The 17,110-nt window shown below is 38.2% G+C and overlaps 1 protein-coding gene across 8 annotated transcripts in view; it reads right to left on the minus strand.

Moving 5' to 3' along the window:
- The window catches only part of UNC80 (unc-80 homolog, NALCN channel complex subunit), a 259,417-nt gene that overhangs the window by 50,406 nt on the left and 191,901 nt on the right, over positions 1–17,110 (minus strand). For all 8 annotated transcript variants that reach the window (XM_043991060.1, XM_043991061.1, XM_043991059.1 and 5 more), the window contains 7 exons: positions 16,763–16,943; positions 15,620–15,888; positions 14,482–14,616; positions 7,617–7,755; positions 5,260–5,356; positions 3,704–3,874; positions 922–1,014 (listed from right to left, as the gene is read on the minus strand). In XM_043991060.1, the coding sequence (XP_043846995.1) occupies positions 922–1,014; positions 3,704–3,874; positions 5,260–5,356; positions 7,617–7,755; positions 14,482–14,616; positions 15,620–15,888; positions 16,763–16,943 (1,085 nt within the window). The remainder of the gene's footprint in view (positions 1–921; positions 1,015–3,703; positions 3,875–5,259; positions 5,357–7,616; positions 7,756–14,481; positions 14,617–15,619; positions 15,889–16,762; positions 16,944–17,110) is intronic.

The following is a 17,110-nucleotide window of genomic DNA, read 5'->3' on the forward strand; positions in this document are numbered from 1 at the left end:
AAGGGGACAACCATAAGTTGCTTTGGTTGGTAAGGGCTTCTCTCTAGAGTACTGACATCTTGGGGAATGCACTCTCTTCCTGTGCCTTGTAGTTTTCTAATGGCCCTACCCTATTTCCCCCGACTTCTTCACCTGGGGGCTACCTTCTTCCCACGATACATTCAAAATGATTAGATCCAATAAGAGAGAACTGCCCACAATAATCAGGTCATCCAAGTCTCAGAGGATTTTAAGAGATCAATAAAGATGTGTGTGTGGGGGAGCCATACCAAAACAACAACAGTGGTATGAGTGTTTGAGTTATGAAAAAAATATTTAAAGAAAATGCAAACTGCCAATAAACTTGATGTTGATTTTTTCTTTTTCTTTTTTTGGCAGGGCAATAAGGGTTAAGTGACTTGCCCAGGGTCACACAGCTAGTAAGTGTCAAGTGTCCAAGGCCAAATTTGAACTCAGGTCCTCCTGAATTCAGGGCAGGTGCTTTATCCATTGCACTACCTAGCTGCCCCCTGCCAATAAACTTGAAAGCAAGCCTTCAGAATTTAAATCAATATTTGGATGAAATACAATATGGCTAATCTGCCCAATGGCATTAAGGAATCGCCTATACTTAGCAGTGGCTAGAATTGGGGATCTCTTTTCTGTTCCTTAACCTCTGCCCATGAGAGGCAAGAGGCAAGGTGTACCTAGAAAGGAGACACACTAACCACCCAGTTCATCCCATACATACAAATTTATAAGGTCATGTGGACTTAATAAGTATTATGTGCCAACTATGTGCCCAAAACTGTTCTTCATGTGTGCACTTTCCAGAACTCCACTTAATGAGCAGCAGATTATAATTTAGACTGAACGAAATAGTGGGTAATGATGAGAAAGGTCATTGGACACAAAGCAGAAGAATAAATCACTGAGAATTACCTTGTATTCACTCCAGATGACATAGTGTGGTTAGCAGTAGTGGTCCCTTTATGGCCTTGATCACACCTGCTCATCTGAGGGGCTGTCATAGGCCTATGAAAAGATCAAGCCACAATCTGTGAGTGACATTTTCATCTAAGAAGCAGCCTGGCTATGGTGGAGAGTGTTCTAGACTTAAGGTGAACTTACATGATTATGGGCTTGAGCTGGAAGAAACCTTAGAAGCCATCTAAACCAGCCTCCTCTTCTACTCCTTTTGTGTGTGTGTGTGTGAGGCAATTGGGGTTAAGTGACTTGCCCAGGGTTACACAGCTAGTAAGTATTAAGTGTCTGAGGCTGGATTTGAACTCAGGTACTCCTGAATCCAGAGCCGGTGCTCTATTCACTGCGCCACCTAGCTGCCCCTTACTCCTTTATTTTTGACAGATGAGGAAACTGAGTCTCAGTGAAGTTAAGTGACTTATTCACAGACACATGGGTGGCAAGTCTTCAGCTGGAATTTGAACCTAGGTCTTCTGACTCCAATTGCAGCACTCTCAGGTGGCCTAAATTGGGGCTCATTCACTTACCAGATGTGTGACCCAGGACAAATAAGTCACTTAACCTTGAAGAGCCTCAGTTTCTTCATCTGTACAAAGGAGACAATACTTATTGTATCTACCTCAGTGTAGAGAAGCTTTGAAAATCTTAATGCACTACATAAATGTGAGGTATTGTTAGCTTTTGTTTCCATTTCAGCAAGATGATAATCTATACCTGTGTAGATCTTTTAGGTCATTATGTAGGTAAACTGTATTTCTAATGTATGCAAAAACAAAGAAATCCTTTGAAATGACACATTTCAAGTCTGGACTAAAGTTGGTATTAGAACCATTATAAGAATGCAGAGCTTCTATCTCCAAGGTCTTTATTTTTGTTGCCTTCTGGGCTTTTCTCTTGATTCCCTTTTAGTATTCTCTCCCTGTTCTTCAAATGATTAGATTTATGAGCTTGTGTGTTTACATACTGTATTACCACAATAGAGAGAACAAAGACCGATTTTTTTTTTGTCTATGTATCTCCAGGGCTGAGCATTATCCTTGGTACGCAGTAAGAGTTTAATAAATGCTTGTTGGATTGGAATAAAAAGAAATATTGACTGGGAACATTTATTCTCTAGAGGCAGCTAGTTGGTGCAGTAGGTAGAGCTCTGGGCCTGGAATCAGGAAGGCCTGGGTTCATATCTAACCTACTTACTAGCAGTATGACTATAGGCAAATCACTTAACCTCTTTTTATTTGAGAGGGACTTCTGTTTACTTCAGTTTCCTCAATTGTAAAATGTGGATAATAAGAGCATCTACTTCTTAGGGTTGTTGTGAGGATGATCAAATGATACAATATTTGTAAAGCACTTAGTACATTGCCTGGCACATAGTAGGTACAGTGTAAATGCTTCTTCTTTTCCCCTTCCCCTAGCATATAGTAGGAATTTGATAAATGCATATTCTGGGGCAGCTAGGTGGCGCAGTGGATAAAGCACCGGCCCTGGAGTCAGGAGGACCTGAGTTCAAATCCAGCCTCAGACACTTGACACTTACTAGCTGTGTAACCCTAGGCAAGTCACTTAACCCCAATTGCCTCACTAAAAATATAAATAAATAAATGCATATTCCTCTCTATCCCTCAAGGATTTATGAGAACATTATAATTTATATAACTGTCATTTAGGTTCAATTATAAATCATGATTATTAGAATTACTAATATATTAGTGAAATTTGCATAAACTAACACAAACTGTTTGTCTCAGAGGTATTGGGAGTTGAAAATTGAAATATACAGAAACTCCAAATTTAGTGACTCTAGACAAGAAATAGAAAATATGTGTAGCCACCCATTCTATGTTCAGCCCTGCCACTTGTCTTAACAAATGATAAAATAAGTCTGGGAAGAACCATCAGAAACCATATGGTCTATTATGTTTCTTCTTTAAAGCCATATCTAAAATAACCAGGACAAGTGAACCCTCTAAAATGCTAACAAATTAACAATGTAGGCACTTTTGGGACTGTAATGATGTGCCAATTACTTACTTCATTCCTATTATTTACTTAAAAACCTCAATAAGATTTCCTTCTGAACTAAATACATCAAAGGTCAAAAGGGTACATCAATAGGAAAAGATAGTGATCTTATGTATTTGTGTATATGTGTGTGATGTGCCCCAGCTATTTAAATCCTGTTTTGGTTTTGGTCATTTCATTTTTTATGCATGCATATAAATTGCAAGAGTTTGTATTCTACTGGTATAACCTCTGAAAACCCAGAGCTACCTCCAAACAAAGATACTTGAGTAGAACTTTAATTCATCTAAATAGCCAAAGGATAGAATTCTAACCATTAGTCATTAAAACTCAAATTTCCATTAACTTGGAGATCTGGAAATGAATCATGGTCAATGTTTTGTTTTTGAGTCATGGCATTTTCTTTGTGGTTGTTCAGTCATGTCTGACTTTTCATGACCCCATGAACACTGTTGTTGGGGTTTTCTTGGCAAAGATACTGAATTGGTTGGCTAATTCCTTCTCTAGCTCATTTTACAGCGGAGGAAACTGAGGCAAACAGGGGGAAGTGACTTGCTCAGAATCACATAGCTAGCGAGTGTCTGAAGTGGGATTTGAACTCAGAATTTCTTGACTTCAGGCCTGGTGGTCTAGCCGCTCACCACCTCACTGCCCCGTGGCATTTTCTCACCTGCTGTTGACATGATTTAAGGTTAGATATTTCTGTCAATGGGATTACCTGGTGAGAACTTCCACACTGTATAAGAGGGCTTGCAGGGACGTGGCCAGAGCAGCTGTGGCTGCAATCTCCTCTCTGGCAGCAGGCACTGTTTCCACTTGAGATGTCTGTCGTTTTAACTTTTGTAGGTAACATGGAACTAGGGCTTCTAAGACCATCAGCATCTGGAGGCTTCATCAAAAGAAAAGTAAAGCACATTCAACATTCTATTTTGTATACCTCCTTTAGTTAAGGCCTTGGAAAAATAAAATACACAAGAATGATGCAGTAGAAGGGTCCCCGGTAATCCTTCCTTAGGATCTTAGATTTAGAGTTGGAAGGGAACTCACTCAAAGGACATTGAACCCAAATTCATAGAGTTTACAGACATGGAAACTGAGGCCCAGGGGGGCTGTGACTTGTCCAAGGTTACGTATCTAGTAAACATCATAAAGGAAATTTGGACCCACATCCCTAACTCTAGAACCAGGGCTCTTCCCACTTCTTACAATACATACAACCTTCTTTAGCCAAGATCCTATACATTTCCAGAAATAAATGTCTTTGGACCAGTTCAGCATTATTTTGTCTGTATTAACACCTTCCATGGCCAAAACTGTGTATTCTGATTTCAATGTACTTGTAATTCATTATTAATGCCATGGGACTATGGAAAAACAAAATATCATCTAAGATATCAGACTTAAATCATATTTTTGGTATTTGGCATATAAGTTGTTCATTTGATGAGACCTACTAGTGAGTGAAAAATTAGAGCGATTCATCACGATATGTGTGAAGGCTGGGCAGAGAAGCAAATTAAATGAAAATGGAGTTGAAGGACTGATGAAGAGAACAAAGGGATAAATGTGAGGAGCAAGTTTAGTAGGGGTTTGTGAGGAGAATAGTAGGCCATAGAGCTGGAAAATGTGAAAAAGGAAGCTCAGAGTTCAAGATGATACTCAAAGGCAAATGCTTTCCTTAACGAATGTACTACCTTTTGGTTTTGGAACAAAAATAATTTCTGATTGAAGCATCCCTTCATAATCTATAAAAAGCGTAATGTAGCTCCATTTCCTTAAAGCATATGTAATAACTCAAACTAGGCTGGCATAATTGATTCATTCAAACAATTGCCTTGATCTTAGAGATCTTTTAAAATTAAAGCAATCTTAATTATATTAGTAATTTGTGCTATATGAAAGAACTTCACTCAGACCCTTTAAATTATACCAAATTTCAAATTAGGGGCATTCAAATTAATGACATTTTGCTAGAATCTCTGATAATTCACCTAATTGACATTAGGTTTTTTGGTTTTTTTAAAAATTCCCTCAGTATATAGCATGCCAGATTTTGAGTCAGTAGAGTCTAAATGTGAGGGTACCATGACTATGCCATCCAAAAGTGATGACTTCTGTTATTCCCAAATATAACTTTGACTTATTCACTCCATTTGTTAAGCATCATGCCTCCTACATCATTTCTCTCTCCTTCCCCAACTTCCTCAGGTGACCTTAGCACCAGGCACAAAACACATACTGAACAATGACAAAGAAATAATGATGAACAGTTACCTTCGAAATGATTCTGGAGCATAAGCCACCACAGTGACACAGAGTTTGATGGCTTCACTGATAGAGAAAGTCAGATCCTCATTCCCATAGCAAAAATCTGAAGGGGCAAAAGTTGAAGGAACCCAGCTCAGTGAATTCTGCAGGTGATAAAGAAGGGTTTGTTTTCTTCCTTCCTTCCTTCCTTCCTTCCTTCCTTCCTTCCTTCCTTCCTTCCTTCCTTCCTTCCTTCCTTCCTTCCTTCCTTCCTTCCTTCCTTCCTTCCTTCCTTCCTTGCTTTCTTTCTTGGGGCAATGAGGGTTAAGTGACTTGCCCAGGGTCACACAGCTAGTAAGTGTCAAGTGTCTGAGGCCAGATTTGAACTCAGGTACTCCTGAATCCAGGGCTGGTGATTTAACCACTGCACCATCTAGTTGCCCCTTTTTCTTTCTTTCTTTCTTTCTTTCTTTCTTTCTTTCTTTCTTTCTTTCTTTCTTTCTTTCTTTCTTTCTTTCTTTCTTTCTTTCTTTCTTTCTTTCTTTCTTTCTTTCTTTCTTTCTTTCTTTTTTTGCAGGTTTCTTTTCCTAACTGAGGATTGAACTGTTTCAATATATTTCATTGCCCCCTCCCTTTTAGGTCTTAGTCCTTACAAGAATATTTTCCTTCATTCCTTCACTCTACCTGTCTGATAATTCTCTAGATAAGATACTCTTTTATTTTTAATTATTTACCTAGTACATTTGAAGTGGAAGATGACACTGTTGTGCATTCTGCAAGTCTAAGGTCTGGCAGGATCTGTACTTATTATTTCATCAGTGTAGGAAATTCTGGTGTGAAAATTCTCTGAACCAGTGCAAATTGGCAACTCATCTGTAACTTACAGTCTTAGAGAGGTGCCTACCACACTGGGAAATTAAATGACTTTCCTATTGTCACATGATATAAGTGCTGCAGGCAAGTCTTAATTCCAGGTCTTCCTGACTCCATGAACAGCAGTCTATTTACTATTCCCAGATAGCTCTCTAAGTCTAAGGATAAGAAGAAAAGATGATTTGTCTTTTAATTATGTAAATAACTGCCTTCCTCTGAACCAGATCTTCTTTTTTTAACCATATTTTATTTTTTTCCAATTACATGTAATGACAGTTTTTTTTTTGTTTTTTTTTTAGTGAGGCAATTGGGGTTAAGTGACTTGCCCAGGGTCACACAGCTGGTAAGTGTTAAGTGTCTGAGGTCGGATTCGAACTCAGGTACTCCTGACTCCAGGGCCGACGCTCTATCCACTGTGCCACCTAGCTGCCCCGTAATGACAGTTTTAAACATTCAATTTTGAAAAATTTTGAGTTCTAAATTTCCTCCCTTCCTCATTCTTCACCCCCAAAGAGAGCAAGCAATTTGATATAGGTTATATATGTGCAGTCATGTAAAACATATTTTCATATGTCATATTGTGAAAGAAGAAACAGATCAAATGGAAAAAAAACTAAAAAAAAATAAAGTGAAAAACAGTATGCTTCAATCATCATTCAGACTCTATCAGTTCTTTCTCTGGATGTGGATAGCATTTTTCATCATGAGTCCTTTGGCACTGTCTTCGATCATTGTATTTCTGAGAAAAGCTAAGTCATTCATAGTTAATAACATTGCTGCTACTGTGGACGATGTTCTTAAACCTGGAGTTCTTAACACTTTTTTGTGTCATGGATCCCTCTGGCAAAGCCTATGGACCCCATTCTCAGATTGTCATTTTTTTTTAAGTGAGGCAATTGGGGTTAAGTGACTTGCCCAGGGTCACACAGCCCTGAGGCCGGATTTGAACTCAGGTACTCCTGACTCCAGGGCCGGTGCTCTATCCACTGCGCCACCTAGCTGCCCCAGATTATCATTTTTTAAAAGCAGAAAATACATGTAATTACACAGGAAACTAATTATGTCGAATATGGGCATCAAAATATTAAAAAAATCTCATGAAACCGAAGTTAAGAATCCTCCCTTATACTAGATGGCATATTGTACTCTGTGACAATAACAAAGACACTTTTTTAGGGATATTCCCTTGGAACAAACATTTGAAGATGGTTGAGAAGACAAAGAAACAAAGTATTGTCCAGTGGGATCTTTGTTTTCTATGGACGGGAGTATTGCCTACCAATCTGCATTGCATAGTTGATAGACCATTTTTCATGGCGCAGGCTATATTGACTTTCTAGAGGTCCTGCTTCTTGGGATTCAAGAGAATAAAGGAGAGGCGGGACGTTCCTATCCAATTCACATTATTGGCCCCTATGTCTCCTGCTGTCTCGATGCTCAAATCTAAATTAAAAAAATAAATAAATGAGTGCTGTGGGTAAAAAAGAATTTCAAAGAGAGTTGTTTTTTACCTAATGATTTCAGAGGCTTTTCTGCTTTTACCAGCTCCAAGATGTCCAATATATCAGTGGTTTCTCCCTCCAGAGACTGCAGCAAGTCAAACAGGCACTGTGCTGATACACCCTTACTAGGCCCGTTATTGGCAGCATCCTGTGTAAATGACAAAAGCTTTTTAAAATTTTTTATTAAACCATGGATTTCCACCTTTATATTGAAGTATCTGTTTGCACAGTCTAATCAAGATTCAAATGTCAAATAAAAAAGAAACAACCACATATGTTTGCTTACCCATTTCTATATGAAATAAAGCAGCAAGATAGCTTAGGAGCTATTGCCTTTCTTTTTCTTTACTTCTCTTAAAAAGAATTAATTCTAGGTAACATTTTGGGAAACAGCACACTACTTTCACTGCTTGCTGCCCCCAAAAAACTATTTCAACACCAATATGTTCTTATTTTATTTATTTATTTATTTATTCATTCATCTATTTGTTTGTTTATTTATTTATTGGTGAGGCAATTGGGGTTAAGTGACTTGCCTAGGGTCACATAGCTAGTAAGTGTTAAGTGTCTGAGGTCAAATTTGAACTCATGTCCTCCTGACTCCAGGGCCATTTCTCTATCCAGTGCGCCACCTAGCTGCCCCCTAAATTTTCACTTGCTCGGCATTTTTTTACTTCCCGTCTCTCTCTTCTATCAGAGTGTACTGTTGCCCAGTTTTGTTGCTATTGTTATCCTCCCTAGGTAAACATATCACTTGTTTTTTGTTGTTGTTTTTTGTTTTTGTAGGATAATGAGGGTTAAGTGACTTGCCCAGGGTCACATAAATAGGAAGTGTCAAGTGTCTAAGGTCACATTTGAACTCAGATCCTCCTGAATCCAGGTCCGGTGCTTTATCCACTGCGCCACCTAGCTGCCCCCAACACCAATATTTTCTTAATGGTGTTGCAGGGCCATGGATCATAGAACACTGTAAGCTTGAAATAATCAAAATTATATGTGACTCAGAGGACACATTGTGGGTCTGAGTCAATTAAAGCATTCTTTACCAACACTGACTTGCACAAAAAAGTCAATAAAAGGCATTATCTATGACAGATATGAATAGAAAAGGAAACAGGCCTTTTCTTTTCTTTCTTCTTTTTTTATTTTTTTGGTGAGGGAATTGGGGTTAAGTGACTTGCCCAGGGTCACACAGCTAGTAAGTGTCAAGTGTCTGAGGCTGGATTTGAACTCAGATCCTCCTGAATCCAGGGCTGGTGCTTTATCCACTGTGCCACCTAGCTGCTCCAAAATAGGCCTTTTCAATAGTAAACATGAAAGAAGACGTGTAGGGAGCCTGAGTGCCATACTGGAAACCTCAATTTCTGTTATCTTAAATTACTAAACATTTATACAAATAACATTAATGAAAATGAAATAAGAGAAAATGGCAGAGAATATTTGTATCAAATATCACTGACACAAATTTGATATCCATGCTAGATAGGTAATTGTTACAAATATGTACCATCAAGATCCATTTCCAATAATTAAGTTGTCAAAGTGAATAATTTTCAAGGTAAGAATTGCATACTACAGATGACCATATGAAAACATGTTTCAAATTACTAATAGTAGATGAAATGCAAATTAAAACAGATCTGAGGTCTGATTTTGCACCTTGAAAATTGGCAGATGATTTTTAAAAAAAGGTCAATGTTTTGTGTGACCCTGGGCAAGTCACTTAACCCCAATTGCCTCACTAAAAAAAAAAAAAAAGGTCAATGTTAGAGACTTCTCCTCTACTTTCTTTTTTTAATTAATTTTTTTCAAATTACATGTAAAGATAGTTTTAAACATTCACTTTTGTAAGATTTTGAGTTCCAAATTTTTCTCCCACCCTCTCTTCTCTCTTCTGAGGCCAGCTAGCAATTTAATATAGGTTATACATTATAATCATGTTAAACATATTTTCACATTAGTCATGTTATAAGAGAAGAGTCAGAACAAAAGGAAAAAACACAAGAAAGAAGAAACAACATAAACAACCAAAAAAGCAACAACAAAAGTGAAAATAGTATGCTTCAATCTGCATACAGACTGCAGTTCTTTTTTCTGTATGTGGACAGCACTTTTCTTCATGAGTCTTTTGGCATTGTCTTGGATCATTGTATTGTTGAGAAGAGCTAAGTCTATCACAGTTGTTCATCACACAATGTTGTTGATACTGTATACAGTGTTCTCTTGGTTCTAGTCATTTCACTCAATATCAATTCATGTAAGTCTTTCCAGGTTTTTCTGAAATCCACCTGCTTATCATTTCATTTCTTTTCTTTTTTCTTTCTTTTAGTGAGGCAATTGGGGTTAAGTGACTTGCCCAGGGTCACACAGCTAGTAAGTGTTAAGTGTCTGAGGTCGGATTTGAACTCAGGTACTCCTGACTCCAAGGCTGGTGCTCTATCCACTGCGCCACCTAGCTGTCACTGCTTATCATTTCTTACAGCACAGTAAAATTCCATTACATTCATACACCACAAGTTGTTTAGCCATTCCCCAGTTGATGGGCATCCCCTCAATTTCCTATTCTTTGCCATGACAAAAAGAGCAGTTATAAATATTTTTGTACATGTGGGTCATTTTTTGTTTTCTGTGATCTCTTTTGGATATAGATCTATTAGTTGTATTGCTGAGTCAAAGGGTATACAGTTTTATAGCCTTTTGGGCATGGTTCCAAATTGCTCTCCAGAATGGTTGGATCAGTTCACAACTTTATCAACAATGCATCAGTGTCCCTGTTTTCCCACATCTCCCCCAACATTTATCCCCTTTTTTGTCATATTAGCCAATTGGATAGATGTGAGGTAGTACCTCAGAGTAGTTTTAATTTGCATTTCTTTAATCAGTAGTGATTGAGAACATTTTTCATATGTTTATAGATAGCTTTAATTTCTTCATCTGAGAACTGCCTGTTCATATCCTTTGATCATTTCTCAATTGGGGAATGGAAACCCAAAATTTTAAAAAGAAACAGAACATGGCCTTTGGCATGTTACATGGATCTTGTATGAGCAGAGTATTGAAAGACATGGACAAGAACTATGCAGAATTAGAAGGGGTGAGGGGATGACTACATGTATCTGCATGAAACTGAAGCTTCCTCAGTGTCAGGGGATAGTGAATAGATCTCGTTCCTCATCTTCTCAGAGATAGGGCATTATCCCTTATAACAAAGAAAAAACAAGAGAAAAAGAAAAAGAAGCAGTTTAGCAAAACTAACCAGCACATTAACAAGATCCAGCATTATATGTAATGTTCTATACCCAGAGCCTCCCACCTCTGCAAAGAAGGAAGGAGGCCTATCCTTACATCTCTTCTTTGGCAACCAACTTGGTCATTAAAAGTCATTATGATTTCACAGCATTTAGTACTTATTTTCTTTATTGTTCTTTTCATTCATATTATTGTGGTCATTGTGTGAATTGTTTTCCAGGTTTTATTGGCTTCTGTTTGCACCAGTTCATGCATATTTTCTCACGTTTCTCTGTTTTCTTCATATTCATTATTTCTTACAGTGTAGTCATAGTCCATTGCAATCATATAGCACAGTTTTATTAGTCATTCTTCAAATAATGGAGATCTACTTTGTTTCCAATTTTTTGTCACTCCAAAAAGTGTCTTGTCCTTTCTTTTAAAGAAATCAGTTGAACGCAAAACTCTACCTGAATAGTTACTATGAGGAAGAATTATATATCTTCATAGGGAGACTTCATAACAATAGGTAACCTTACCTCTCTGGTCTTAGGGAATTATATGAAGAATGTAAGAGAAAAAGGGATCTCTATAATTGTAGAAAACTGAAACTTAATTCAGAGAAAATAAATCTATACCAACTACTGTGGGATAATCCACCCTTCAATATTGTCTTTTATGTCAAAGAATGTCTGAATGAAGCTCCATATCTGCAATTTGAAGGCTATATAAAAATAGATCTACTTACTCTCCCATAACACTTTGTTTTTTTGTTTTTTTAGTGAGGCAATTGGGGTTAAGTGACTTGCCCAGGGTCACACAGCTAGTAAGTGTTAAGTGTCTGAGGCCGGATTTGAACTCAGGTACTCCTGACTCCAGAGCCGGTGCTCTATCCACTTCGCCACCTAGCTGCCCCTCCCATAACACTTTAATGAAGATGCATTTTCATAAAGATTGCCCCTACCTCTTCTCATACTTGAGTATGAGTTCTTGTCCATGTCTTGGAATAATCTGCTCGTAAAAGATCCACACAACATGCCAGAGGCCTTATTCTGATTCTTTTAAAGTTTTGGGTTCCCAGTATGGCACTTGGACTCCCTACATGTCTTCTTTCATATTCACTACATTGAAAAGACCTGTTTCCCTTTTTGGTTATATATGTCCTAGATAGTGCCTATTATTGCCATTTTTGTGGTGCAAGGAAATGTTGGTAAAGAATGCTTTGGTTGACTTAGACCCACAATATGTCCTCTGAGTCACATATGATTTTGATTCTCTCAAGCTTATGGTGTTAAATGAGCCATATCCATGCAATACCATTAAGAAAATATTGGTAAAAAAAATATTGGTGGTGAAACGGTCTTTTTGGGTGGCAAGCAGTGATTAGTAGCAATCACTGAAAGTAGGGTGCTGTTTTCCAGATGTGACCTAATCTGATCTTCCTCCTAAATGCTGGACACACTTTGTGGACATCTGTAGCAAATAAGATATATTTGTTGTTTTTCAGTTGTTTCAGCTGTGTCTGACTCTCTGTGACCCCTTTTTTGGATTTTCTTGGCAAAGATGCTGGAATGGTTTGCCATTTCCATCTTCAACTCATTTTCTAGATGAGGAAACTGAGGCAAATAGGGTTAATGATTGTCCAGGGCCACACAGATAGTAAATGTTTGAGGCCAAGTTTGAACTCAGGTCTTCCCAGCCAAGCACTCTATCCGCTGTACCACCTAGTTGCCCCTAAGAGATTTTACACACACACATTATATGTTCTTGTGTGTATACATACATACACATACAAATGTGCATGTGTACGTGTGTGTGTGTAGTGACAAACTTACCAGTCTCCCAGAGAAATCTGAGCAATATGCATTTTAAAATCTACTTTGTTTATACTTGTGGATATTTAGACCAATTTCTTTTGCAGTGCAATGGATTACATTGAGGAGGTTTTGTAGTATTTGAGGATTTGATGAAAGCCTTACAATGTGATTTATGACTAAAATCATTATGAGAGCAGAACCATTAAAAGGGGATCCTTTTTTTCTGACTCGACTTCAGACAATCTCCATCATCTCAACCTTCAGTGAGTGGACATCTCCTCGTTTTGTGCCTCACTTGACGTCAATACTCAGAGGATCCTTGAACTAAGTTATCTCTTTGGTAATGTCCATCAATGAGTCTTTTGTAACTTTACAATGTTCGTGGCAGATCTCTGGTTTGAAGAGACCTTTTAATTCTTTTAGAAACATCAACAGTAGACACAGAGGGATTTTGTATTCTTTACACCTTTGCTAGTTGTCCCACCATAAAGTTGTGGTCTGCTGTAGAAATTTATATACAAAGACTGATTATATGGGACATACAGATAATGCAGTAGATAGAACCCTGTGCCTGAAGTCAGGAAGGCCTAAGATCAAATCTGGACTCAGTCACTTACTAGCTGTGTGACTCTGGGCAAGTCATTTAACTGCTGTTTGCCTCACTTTCCTTGCCTGTAAAAGAGGGTAATAGTAACACCTACCTTGTAGCATTGATGTGAAGATCAAGTGAGATGATAATTAATTATAAAGCACTTAGTATAGTACCTGGCATATAGTAAGCATATATGAATATTAGCTATGATTATTAATCTCATGTTTCATCAAAGATTCTTCAGTACATGTATAGACTTTTCTCATAAGACTTTATAGGGATATGAGTAGGTAGTTATTGGTGTTTTCTTGGTCTTCTTTTTGTTAGGGGTGGGGGAGGGCAGAAAATACGACTTTTCAACTTTTCCATTCTTTGGGATCTTTCTCTCTTTGAGATATCTTTAAAACTGATCCCAGAGTGACTTTAAAATTATGTTACCTCAAGAACATATTTATTCTATGTATATTTGGTCATATCCAGCTGCTCTTCTCCTTTTTCATGTTCTAAAATGGCATTACTTCACACAGTTCATTAAGTACTGAGGTTGTACAAACTAAATGTGGTGGCTTCACATAATTTCTGAGGAGATAAATCTCTATGAAGATATATTAGCAGATCTGTTCTATATCTGATCTATTTGTCCTGATTCTGGTTTCATCTATAAAATGCTCTTGGGATAGCTTAGTTTTACTGAGTCTCCTTCTAAGCCACCTATAGACTCATTTTTTCCCTTAATTTTTTGTTGTTCTATGAGATATTGTACATAGATTTTGGTCACTGTCTACCACGGTGCCTTGCAAATAAACTCATACTCTAGACTTGTGATGTTCTTGAATGCTGTTCTCTGCTGGACAAAAAGTTCGTGGGTTTGTGGGGAAAGGCAGCTTCTCAGCCCTTTCAGCATCTTCATTGTTATGATTATATCACCAGTTAAGTTTCTTTGGAAATGTGGATAATCAGAAACATCCTTACTTTTTGACCATTCCCTGCTTTATAATAGCTGATGTTTGTTTAAGTTGGGTCAGAGTGTTTGGCCTTTGAAACACACTCTTACGGTTATTTTTCTCATTTACAAAATACAGAACTAAATAAGAGAAACTGACCTTCTGGAACCCAGTGGGGGACAAAAGAAGCCAGCCTCAGCTGATCATGTGGGATGTTTGTCTGGATGAAACAGAAAGGAATTGCTCAATTATTCTTGTCCAGTAGATCAAAGAAAAGGAGAGACTTTACTCACGGGAAACTCTAGGAGAGGTGCCACGCTAGCAAACAATTGTAGCACAAACGGCTTTCGATGAAGAATGTAGAACTGATGACAGGCAAATTCAATGGCTTGACGCAGCTGTGGGTTGCTTTCATAATCAGCATACACCTGAGTAAAGTAAAAGGACAAAAATAATAATTGCATATAATAAATTACAGTCTCAAGTATAAAGAACACTAGATTTGGGGGCAGCTAGGTGGCACAGTGGATAAAGCACCAGCCCTGCATTTGGGAGGACCTGAGTTCAAATCCAGTCTCAGACACTTGACACTTACTAGCTGTGTGACCCTGGCAAGTCACTTAACCCTCATTAGCCCACAAAACAAAACAGAACAAAATACTATAGTGGTTTGCCCTTTCCTTCTCTAGCTCATTTTACTCCCTTTCCCTTATTTATAAAATAGGAATAATAAATACTTGTACTATCTTAATACTTTGAGGCTAACACTCTTACCCTACTGTACTACCTAGCTGCCTAGAATTATAATAATAATTTCTTATTAAAGATGGGAAACAAAAACATAGAGTGTAAGTTGTTCTATCAAGAGAAAAGGGAAAACACACCTAAGACTTGGGGAAATCCAATTAGAAGAAACCAAGGAAACCTTTCTTTATCCCACAACTACTAGTGCCCTCCCATTCAAACTAACATGTATTTGACTACTTAGTATTTATTTGTATTTTTCCTTTGTTTTTTTCTGTTCTCTCCCTCTCTCTCTCTCTCTCTCTCTCTCTCTCTCTCTCTCTCTCTCTCTCTCTATATATATATATATATATATATATATATATATATACACACACACATATATATGTTTATTTGTGGGGCAATGAGGGTTAAGTGACTTGCCCAGGGTCACACAGCTAGTAGGTGTCAAGTGTCTGAGGCCAGATTTGAACTCAAGTTCTCTTGAATGCAGGGCTGGTGCTTTATCCACTGTGCCACTTAGCTGCCCATGTTCTATTGATATAGGTTCTTATTGTTCCCCTAGTTCTCCAAGAGAACAAAGTCATTCAATTGAAAGCCTTGAATAAAGTTCTTGCTTGAACATCAAATAAAGATATTTTCCTCTACTGAAACTGAAAAGGGAAGAATGAGAGAATTCAGACTCACTTGCAGCATAGTAGGGAGAATCCACTGGTATCCACTGAGAGAGAAAAGATGGTTGAAGTGCACAGCCGTGTTGATGACAGTGGCTGCATACTGTCTGAGCAAGGCACTGTCTTCTGGATGTAAGATCAGGGCTCCATTAAACACGTTAAGAAAAAGCATGATTTCATCTCCCCAGGGAAATTCACTGGGCATCCCCAGGAACATCTCCTCCAGAAGCTTAATCCACAGGCTCTTCTGAAGAGTATCAAGACCAAATAGCTCCTTCCCAGCTGTTGAGGGCAATAGAGACAGAATAACATTGTGCTAGCAGTCAGCTTGAGAAGGCACTAACAATTGACCTCTCTGGGGCTCTTTAGAGGATAGGAAGCCAGCCAGCCTTGGAGTGAGGAAGACCTGAGTTCAAATTCCACCTCTGACATATAGTGCTTATGCATTGCTTATGCACCTCTCAGGGCTACAGGTGATTCTAAGACTACAATTTCAGAGCAGTTGCCAGTTTCTATTGGTACAGACATAAATGAAATCACAGGTTTGGACCAAAAAAAAATTTATATTTAGACTTGCAAACTATCTTCCTCACATCATGTCTATGAAGTAGATAGTGCAAACAATATTGTCTCCATTTTACAGATGAGGAAACAGGTACAGAGAGAGGTGAATTGATTTGCTGTAGACACTTCTAATATCTAGTTAATTAGTGATGGAACCAAAATTCAAATTTGTATCACCTGAATCCAAGGTCCTGGCTTCTTCTACTATTATTGTTGTTCAGTTTTTTAGTTGTATCCAACTCTTTGTGACCCTACTTGGGGTTTTCTTAGCAAAGACATTGAAGTGGTTTGCCATTTCCTTCTCCAGCTCATTTTACAAATGACAAAACTGAGGGAAACAATGTTAAATGACTTGCCCAGGGTCACACAGCTAGGAAGTGTCTGAGGCCAGATTTGAACTCAGGAAGATGAGTCTTCTGCATCACCTTGCTGCCCTTTTACTGTATCACACAGCTTTTCTCCTCTATAGAATAACCTCATGAACCATATATACCTGAACAGACAATGAGCTGCCCATAATAAAGATGCCCGTTAAGATCAAGTAAGAGGGTGGGAGGCAAAAAAAAAGAGGATACAGTGGCCTCCCCTGTACCTTGAGGATCACTGAAGAGGGAGAACTCAGCATCAATAGCACTACGAGGGAAGGAAGGAAGGCGCAGGAGATCCTCTTGAAGCATTGAAACATGGGATTGCTTGTGGGCGATGGGGATTTTCTGGGTGAGGGATATGAGAAACAAGACGCGTCCTACTTCCTCAAGCTTCCGGGTAAACACCTACTCAAAGAAAGAAACAAACAAAAAACAACCCAGAAAAGCCAGAGGACCAGAGTTAAAAGCCCTGAAATGTCAAAGCCCAAAGTAGAAAGAATAAAAAAAGATCTTGGTTAAAACAAAAGGGAAGACATTTTTTCTTACTGTACAGAGAGGTTAAAGAATATCTG

This window comes from Dromiciops gliroides, chromosome 3, assembly GCF_019393635.1.
Source record: "Dromiciops gliroides isolate mDroGli1 chromosome 3, mDroGli1.pri, whole genome shotgun sequence".
Classification (NCBI taxonomy): domain Eukaryota; kingdom Metazoa; phylum Chordata; class Mammalia; order Microbiotheria; family Microbiotheriidae; genus Dromiciops; species Dromiciops gliroides.